The sequence below is a fragment of the Dipodomys spectabilis genome, unplaced genomic scaffold, assembly GCF_019054845.1.
Source record: "Dipodomys spectabilis isolate Male_0828 unplaced genomic scaffold, ASM1905484v1 ptg000032l, whole genome shotgun sequence".
In the NCBI taxonomy this organism is placed as follows: Eukaryota; Metazoa; Chordata; class Mammalia; order Rodentia; family Heteromyidae; genus Dipodomys; species Dipodomys spectabilis.
Window position 1 is genome coordinate 166,445 of NW_024870709.1, and position 9,983 is coordinate 176,427.

At 37.6% G+C, this 9,983-nt stretch overlaps 1 protein-coding gene across 1 annotated transcript; it reads left to right on the forward strand.

Annotated features, from left to right (window-relative positions):
- Positions 1-1,989: 1,989 nt before the first annotated feature.
- On the forward strand, positions 1,990-2,175 carry LOC122105483 (keratin-associated protein 8-1). The gene has a single exon (XM_042676735.1). It carries the CDS (start codon positions 1,990-1,992, stop codon positions 2,173-2,175), a length of 186 nt encoding a protein of 61 aa, XP_042532669.1.
- The last annotated feature ends 7,808 nt before the right edge of the window (positions 2,176-9,983 follow it).

Sequence of the window (9,983 nt, forward strand, 5' to 3'; positions counted from 1 at the left end):
GCTAGGATTACAGATGTGAGCTGGCTCAGTTTCGAATTTTATATTGTAGGTAGAAAAGATGCCTGATGTAATGTCAATGTTCTTAAAATTTTACTCCTCACTTGGCGGTTGAATACATTATTCCTCCTGGAGAATATCCCAGGTATGTTTGAGAACATTCAACATTCTGCTTTTGTTAAAGGCAGTATTTATCTTGTTCAGTACATTTAGCTGGCTAGAGTAGTTCAAATCCAATGTTTAAACCAAGCATGAATGAGCTTTGACAGTCATCTAAACCTCTTTCATTATACAATGACATTTACTATTTTCCTTATTTCCAAATGTTAGCCATGATTTCCTTTCTTTATTGTTATGAAACAGCACAATAAAATATAGTGTAGATCATCCTGAGGTTGTTAAGTAATGATCTTCTGTTGATTTTTCTGATAGGTAAAAAAGAAGTTGATTTCAATTCCTTGGCCTTACTTAGCTATAGATCACAAGTAGTATTTGATTCTTTTTAATATTAAATATTGAATCACCACAGGCAGCTCCACAGCTTTATGAAGCAAGGTGGTGGTGCAGTACTGTAGGTATTTTCAAAAATGTCTGTGCGGTAATTAAACAATTAGTGGTTAGAATACTGGCATAGTTTTGTATTTCTCCAAGAGTCTTACCTTACCCTTGGATTCAACCCATCTCTACCCCCCCACAGCTGTGAGGGAAGAGAGGAAAGTTGCCTCTTGGATATTAAGTAAGATTTGGGGCTAGCTTATAATTCTTACTTGCTGTATTATATCACTCCTGCAGTGTTTCCTTCCAGTCTTTCTACTTCAGTGTACCTTTCCCTTGTCTGTCACATGTGGTGTAAGTTCTACGCCAAGTTCCTCAGTGGGGAATTTCAATACAGACATCTAGTAGTAATTTACCAGGTCTTGTATGATTCACAATGGTTCTGTTTGTTCCTATCCCTCCTTTAGCTCAGACTTTAGAAGTTAGAAGTCAGTCAGTTTCTTTTAGAAGAATTATGGCTGCCTGAAAATCATGGGATGCATTCTCAAAATAAAATAATACTGACTTAATATTGTTACCTGGCCCTTCATAAGATCATCAGGTTTGTCAGAAAATTTGGTTTTGTTACATCTAGGAGAAGATGTATCTATGTTTTAGTGTGAAATTGCCTATTCATTTTTTTACCTTGCTGTTATTTTCAATGTTCACTTTGAAGAGTGTATCAGACCAACCAATTACACTTGTTTCACATATTAGAATAAATCCACAAACTATTTTTATATGATAATATTAATAATTCAAGAACTTGTCTGGACATGTTAGATATATTTCAGATGTGGACATGATTAAGATTTTTTAACCAGCTTTTCCTAAATAGAATAGTTTTGGACACGAAAAACAAAAATAATGCATATTTCTGAGAATTCCTCTGGCATTTGTCTTATATTCTCCCCCAAAGAGCACTTTTTAGCAAGCAACCACTAAGATCCACTTTAATTTTGAAATGGACTCATCATTTATTTACTATTTCATTTACTACTGTGTTCAGCACATGTTTCTTTAATCTCACCTGTGTGTTGTGGAAATTGAAAAAGCCAGAGGATGGAAGAGAGCCTAACAAGGGCCTAATCTTCCTTGGCGTTACAAAGCCTGCTTACTGACAATTATGCAGAGGGTCTAGAAGATCGAGTGCTTTGAAGCCACCGCAATAATTTCTTTAGGAAGGCACGTAATTTGTTTGAAGGAATCCTCTCCCTGTATTATACCACATGGAAGCTTTCCTAAGCAACTGTAAAGACTCTTAAGCAAGAGCAAAGCAGATTAATGAGCTTTTGGTGGTACAAATTGGTGTCAAGAATGAAAATAAAGCCCTTCTGTTTTTTTTTGTTGTTGTTTTAACCACACCCCCTGGCCAGGGTATATAAAGGTGGCTCTCAGCCTAGGAAATCCATCACACTCCATTCTCCCTTGCCACCTCAGCCTTCCATTCCTTCCACCATGTTCTACAACGACTTTGGCACCTCTGTCTTCCCAGGATGCTATTGGGGTAGCTACGGCTATCCTCTGGGGTACAGCGTTGGCTGTGGTTTCGGCAGCACCTACTCCCCAGTAGGCTATGGCCTTGGCTATGGTTACAATGGCTGTGGGGCTTACAGAAGATACTGGCCTTATGCTCTCTACTGATTTGCTGAACATCTTAAGGATAGAATCTTCGTGTCTCCCTGAAGGCTATGTTATACACCTCCAGGCTCCTCTTTATCCACTTCTTGAATCCTCATTGGCTTATCCACCAACCTCCCAGTGGCTGCTTTTGAGATGCTGCACCCAGAGTTCCAAAGGAAGAAACTGGAAAAAAAGAAACAGATGACATTTTAAGCTGTCTTCCTTGCATGATGATGCTGGTTGGGACATCTTCTGAAACTTGACAACCATATTGACTGTATTACTCTTCGATTTTCCTCCCCAATATGCTTCATGTCTTGATGGAGTTGCCAAATGTGCTTGACAAATTCTTAATAAATTTTTCTGAACTCACCTGATCTCTTCATCCTTGAGTGGAATGTCCTTTCTCAGTGGGTGCATGTGCTCTGATTGGTCTAGTGGGGAGGGGAGTAGGTGTGTTGTTCTCAATTTTGGCATGTAAAGCAGAGGGGAACTGGATAATGCTGGGTTCTGTGGCCAGAGGGTGGGATACTGGTGATGGAACAAATTGCTTATTGGAACTTCACTTGGGCCGTGATCATTTTAATTTGGAAGTTAGACTAGGATTCTGAATACTAAAGGAAAGATTTTCAGAGCATCTTTTGCCATTAATAGCGTGGTATCTTCTTTTCATTTCACTATCCCTGAGAAAAGCCAACACAGTAGGGATTTCCCCCCCCAGTAATTCCTATGTTAACACAAATGATATGTTTTCTGATCTCTCTCTCTTGAGGTCTAGAGTGATCACAGCATCGAGAAACCAATCATAGAGAAGCAGAGTCATTTTACATTAAGTAATAAATCCTGGTAATAAATCATCTCAGGTGTTGATTTTATAGCATAGAAGCACCTAGGTTATAAGCAATGGTAGAAAGCTTCTTAGTCTTTGCAGAATTAATACCAGGCAGTGCGTTTCCCTCTTAAAAGATATGAGCTATAACAAATGAGTATTCCTGAAGATATATCAGCCTTTCTGGGCACCTTTAGAGAAGAGAATCATATCCTTTTTATAAGACAAGTCAAAAAATGTCTCAATTCTTCAGCTATAAACTATTTTATGTATAGTACAAATATTCTTGTCATAACTGATTTTTTATTGAATACTTGCATGAGGTTATATTATATATGATTCATTCTGTAGCTAAAAATGTGAAGGCTGTTTGGAGAGATCACCAGCGCCCCAGTGATCTTTTCTTCTTTTTCTCCCTCCCTCCCTCCCTCCCTCCCTCCCTTCCTTCCTTCCTTCCTTCCTTCCTTCGTTCATTCCTTCCTTCCTATTTGTTCCTTCCTTCCTATTTGTTCTAAAACTCAGAATATTGATAAAGAACCATTTACTCAAAGGGGTCTAATATGCCACACTAAGACAAGAGCAGATTAAGAATTGTCCACCCCTCCTCAAGGAGTGCAGGATGTACACTGAAGTATAACATTTGTATTGAGTACCTTTAGACTTGAGCGAGCAAGTTGAACAGTTAACAAGTGGCTGCTAGAATGTCTCAGATGGAGATTTTACTGGTTGTAATAATGTCTACTTTTGTGACAGAGAAAATAGAATTCCTTCAATAGATGTTTAGTGGACAGGTGCTGGAAGGTTTGAATGCTCTAACCTTCTAAAATGATGAGTAGAAGCACCTAGAATGAAACTCAGTGCCAGTCATTGATTCTGCAAAGATGAACAAGCTTTCTCTCTCATTGCCTCTAACCTAGGTGATTCCCAAATGAGAATGGTGGACGGTGCCTAATTGGAGAATAGTGGAAGATTTCATAAATTCACATGTTTATCTCTGTGATCTCTGTGGTTATAAGGAGGCCACCACTGAATGACAAACACAAGAGGTGGTGCTGATCAAGATGCACTGCATTCATAAACTGCTCTGTGTGATGGTACCTCTTTTATATGTCTACTTAAAAAATAAAAATAAAAATAAGAAAGCCACAAATACTAAGGGAGCATAGAGTTCATAATTGTATTGTGGATGCTTGATTCATTTTTCCCAAAACACCACAGATGGCATCTTTTCAACAATTGTACAGTTTTCACTTTATCACGTAAATTAAAGCCAATTCACTTTCTACTTGTATTTGGAACACTATTTGCTTTTGAGAGGGACTATTTTTACAAATTAAAAAACATTCAGTAGGCCACACAAGGATTTAAACATGGCTGAGTATCACACAGCACTAGGAGCTGTTCTGCATCATTTTAGCTGTATTTTCTATTCACAGAAATAAAAAAAATACTGTGTTTTTGACATTTCTTTTGGTTTTAGGATGTGAACTCAGAGCCTTGCGCTTGCTTACAGGTATCCCACCACTTGAAATACATCTCTAATCATCTTTGAGATTTCTTTTAATTTTTAAAAAATTTCGGTGTCAGTCCTGGGCCTTGATCTCAGGACCTGGGCACTACCCTTGAGGTTTTGTGCACCAGGCTGTGTGCTCAAAGCATAGCTCTAATTCAGCTTTTTCACTGATTAAATGGAGATCAGAGTCTTCTCACTGGCTTTTCTGCCCAGGCTGGTTTTGAATGGTAATTCTCAGAGCTCAGCCTCCTAAATAGGTAGGATTACAAGTGTGAGCCACTGGTCTTTTGATTTAAAAAATAATTTTTTTCCAGATATGGTCAAAACTGTATGCACCAAATCTGTGAGTAAGCCAGGCTTACTGTACTGTTCTATCTATAGCTGACTTATTGTGCTTGGCATGTCTTACAGGTCCTCCATGTCATTGCCAATTGCAGTATATAAAGGGTCATAAATTTTCATATGGTCTCTGTATACAGGTTCAGTGGCATTGTAAACACCCAGAATAAAGACAACAGGAAGATGGAGATGTGCCACAAACTAAACCTCTTTATGGAGACATTTAACACACTGGACATGAGAGAGGTTATGGCTAATTTTCACCCCGGCGTATCCTACTCTTTCATAGAGATGAATAAAGAAGAGGGAGAGAGGAAGCTCATACGAAATTGCCATGGTTTACTTCAGCCTTAAATCCTTAAGCGTTCTGAGAACAAATGAACCATTATTTCCCTGCAAGCCGCAATGACTGAATCAAGGAAAACAAAAGACAAAATCGAAAATCACATTTACCGAGCTAAGCTAAACACATTTATTAGGATGGGAAAGTCAATTAAAAGCACTCAGAGTTTTGCAAGAAAACATGAAAATCAAACTTACCAGAAAAAAACCTTTTTTTTTAAAGAAGACTGTATTCTCTCAAACAAAGCAAAGACTTTTGTTAATGTACAACCCACCAGACTCTTAACAATCTACTTAGTATAGTTCAACGCACAGAGAATCTGAAAACCATCTATTATCCCCTGGAAAGCTGTCATAAAATCATCAGCTCAGATAGGCACCCGTGGCTGTCATCCTAGCTACTGAAATCTTAGCTCCTCAGGAGGTTGAGATCTGAGGATCGTGGTTCAAAGCCAGCTGGGGCAGAAAAGTCTGTGAGACTCTTAACCTTGGAATCTTATCTGGATTTTCCACACTCCTTTCTTCATTAGTCTACCTCTCCCCATTTTCCCTGACCCACTCCACTTGTTTTGAGTATCTGCTTCCTGATGTTTTATTTTGATGAAGTTTGATTTGGCCTTTCTAAGGAATTATGCTATTTGAGGTCTCCCTTGTATCTACCATATTTCGGTTAATACATTTGTATGCACTTATATATCACTCAACCTATTTTCTTACAAGTGTACAAGCTAAATCTAGCTTCCACAGATAGGGAATAATTTTGAAATAATTTTTTCCATTTCTTTACAACTGATACACTATTCTTTCTACTAGACGAATAGAATTCTATTGTGCGTATATGCCACATTTTTCTTGATTCATTGCTTATATGCACAAACAATGTAAATATGGTACTAGCTCCATTAGTAGACTCACTATGGCTCTGCTCTCTTTGCATTCCTGAGTGCCATAAGTTTATGGCAAACACTTTTATTGGATAGTGTCATCAAAGATGCCAGTCACATATGGAGTGCCATTTGGAGAATGTTTTCCCACCAACCTGTGACAGAGGACAGATGTTAACTGCTTTCAAAATAGCCTACAGAGAACACTTGGGAAATGTTTACTAGGACGTAATGCAGCAGATTTTCTATCAAAATTAGCCTCAGAAAGTTCTTTAGGACTTTAGACTTCCCTTGTGAACAAAATGGGTATATATAAATTAGCATTCTTTTATCCAGTTGCCACTGGTGAAAGATTACTTCTAAGTAATCAAGGAATTGGGAGGTATAATGATTAAAGTTGATGATGTTACTGGCATGGTCTAAAAGCCTGAAGCAGAAGGTAGACATTAGTGAAAGACAGGAGAATACTTTTTTACATGTAAGTATAAAAATGTTAAAAATAAAAATACTTAGCAAGGCACCAGTGGTTCAATCTGTAACCCTAGCTATTTAGGAGCTGAGATCTGGGGATCATGATTTAATGTCAGTCTGGGAAAGAAAGTCTGTGAAACTCTTACTTCCAGTTAACTACCAGAAAACAAGAAGTAAAGTTGTGGTTCAAATGGTAGAGTGCTGGCTTTGAGCAAAAAAGCTCAAAGAGTGAGCCCGGGTACTGAGTTCAAGTCCAGGACTGGCACCAAAACAAACAACAACAACAACAAAAAACAGCCCCAAACAAAAAAAACATTTAATGAAAGTTTCAGTATTCAAAATCTTCCCTTTATGAAACCAAGATAGTTATGGAAGCATAAGAAATAGTGAGGACAGTACAAATAACCCTGTTCTGAGTTCAAGAGAGTTGTGTAATGCCATTCTGTCAGGACAATCCTCAGTTCTAGATTCATATCACAAGAAAGTATATAAAAATCTTTTGTAGCCACGCCTTCCATCCAGGAAAAAGAAGTCCTCAAAATCTCTCTCTCTCTCTCTCAACTTTATTTAGAAGAGTTATCTCAAATACACATATCATATTTTCATATTTTTACTATTAATAGTAAAGTAGGGAAGGAACTACTACTTCAGATATGACTTTGTTTTCACATAACTTCAACTCACACAATACAGACACTGCATCTCTGTTCTCTTATAACCACCACTCATAAAATGCACAGACACCAGGCTTCTGAGTCACAAATGATTATAGATTAAAGACTACTAACAAGATGCCAGTAAATGGGTATTTAGCATATTTTTTCATGTTTATTGAGAAAATGGTCAGATAAGCCAATCAGAGATATTGAATTGCTACTACATGCCGAACACTAACCTTGGTTCATCTCAGTACCAAAGCTAATCTGCAATTGGAAAGATGAACCTAACTACACTCCATGTAAGAAATCACTGAGTCCAAATGGAGCATTGGAGCTCTTTCTAGAAATTTTCCATTAGCAACTAATTTGTGATCCTCTTTGTATGAGTTCTGTATAAATACAGGCAAATCATCTCTTGTTCCTAAGTTAACAATAAATAGCAGCTAAGAAGACAGAAGTGAAAAGCTGAATGAATAAATTACAACAAAATAAATATAAGAAAGAAAGAGGAAAGAAATATAGACCCAGATAAAGTAGACACGCTAACTACATTCTCCCCATGTTGCTAAGTTAAATGAACAAGTCTTGAAGGTTAACTTAGAGATAAAAGGGTTAAAAAAAAGAATAAAAATGCAAAGGCAACTTTAAAGTGTAACCAAGAAACATAAAACTTAGCAGGGAGAGAGAGAGAAGGCCAGGGAAAGGATAGAGAAATACTGACTTGGAAACAACTATTGCAAACACTAACTCAGTTACCCACTAGAAATGAATCAGCAATGTAATGTATAATTAAACAGGAACCCCGGGAAATATGTGTTAGTAGACGTGTGACATCCAGGGGGCAGTAATTAATCCTTCCGCTATATAGCACTGTCCAAACCCTTATTAGAATATTGGTTCTGTCTTGTCATCTGGTTATTACTCAGGATGTAGAAAAACGAGGAAGCGTCTATAGAAAAAACATTAGGAGTTACATAAGAAAGGAAGTGGATGCCAGTGGGAAAGATGACAGGAACTTGTATTTTCTTTTATAGAAAAAAACTGTATTTTGACTCCCTAATTACTTATTGCAAATAGTATGGAAAATAAAGTTAGGAAGAACATAATTATGACTCATAATTTATTGTGTCAGTGAAGTTGTAATTATAAAAAATGTCCAAGGCATTTTTATGTATGTTGTATTTTGAACACTCATATATAATTAATTATATATCAGTTGAAAATGATAGTATTGTATTAGCCTACCATTTTATTTCATTTCAGTTTTTGCCTACTTAGGATGTTTTCATTCACTTCTGTTTGTCCTGTTTAGGTGAATTGCACTTTACTGAATAAACAGTATTTTTATATTTGACTACATCCCCATTTCACATTCCATTTAGAGGCAAGATCTTAAAATCAAAGGTCAAGAAGACTTTAAGGTTCAAAGTGTTTGTCATCATCTCCAATAATGTCAGGCCATGGAAAAAAAATAAAGTGTTTGTTCCTGTAGGATTCTGTCATTTATAAACCCCATCTCTACTACCTTTCTCATGGTATTTATTACAATTCTTCTGAAATTAGTCACTAACTTTAACAAATGATCCAGGTATTTACTGATTCCAAAGTAACTTCTATGAATGAGTAGGAATGAGAACTGCAGCTGTGTCATATTTTCTTTGTTCTGTACAGCGACAATCACCTTCAAGAGCCATCATTCCTTCCGTGACTCGTCACTGCATGATTATTTCATACTGCATTTCTTGTTTGATCAATTTTGCACATCACTTGTTGACTTCCTATTGTGTGAGAGACAGAAAACTTGGTTTTCCAATGTGTTCTTCATCCTAGATACACATAGTTGTCCTCTTCCCATGTGGGAATTCCACCTACGAGTGTGAATAGTTTGAACAATCTTCACTGGCAATCCATGGTGTAACAGAATTGCCTTTTCTTTCCAGGAATGACTAACTGCCTCCATTTCCCATGGTGAAATGCTCCCTAGATGTGTTGCTGGAACTGTAAAAAGGCTCACAATAGCCTCGTACCAATCAATGAAATTCACCCATTCCATCCACCTCCCCCCCCCCCCCCCCATGAAATTCCTCTTGAAACTTTCTGCCCTGTCCCCTGTCCCATCTGAACTCTTGTCCCCTAGCCTCACTGGGCGGCTCAACCCCTTTGCCCTTCTCTCGTGGCATTGTCCATTTCTGGGTTTGTGTTGGGCCTTGCTTCCTGGACAGAACCTGATGCAGTTTTCTGAGGGGCAGATCACCAGGCCAAGCTGAAATCCTACACATGTTGGAAATACTATTATTTACGCTGACAGTTTGTTATAGATGACACTCTTGGGTTCCCAATCACTTTCAGTTTCATTAAAATTCTGCTTCATTTTCTTTGGGGTTTCACGTTTGCTATGGATATTGAATGCTGTTCTAATCTGCAGTCCTATAAAACATTTAAAATTATTATTATAAAGGTAATCTACCTAGGAGTTACAGTTATACAAGTCAGGTAAAGGGGAAAATTTCTTTTTGGACAATGTCACCCCTTCCCTTGCTCGCTTCCAGTTTTTCCCTCCTGTTTTCACGCACAGTTGCAGAGTTCATTTTTAACAGTGTCTAATGAGTACCATAGCTGCGTGTGTTCACCTTTTGTCCCTTGATTTCTGTGCCTCTCCTTACACTCCTGAAGACAGAGAAAGGAACAAACAGGGTACAAAGAAGAGAAAAGAAAATGAAGGCAGGAACAAAGGAAAAAAACCTCTTGTTTCCATTTCCTGGAGTTCATTTTGATAAATATTCTTTGGTACG

Excerpts from the sequence above, each read along its gene's own strand:
- LOC122105483 (XM_042676735.1), top strand. The coding sequence starts at position 1,990 with ATGTTCTACAACGACTTTGGCACCTCTGTCTTCCCAGGATGCTATTGG.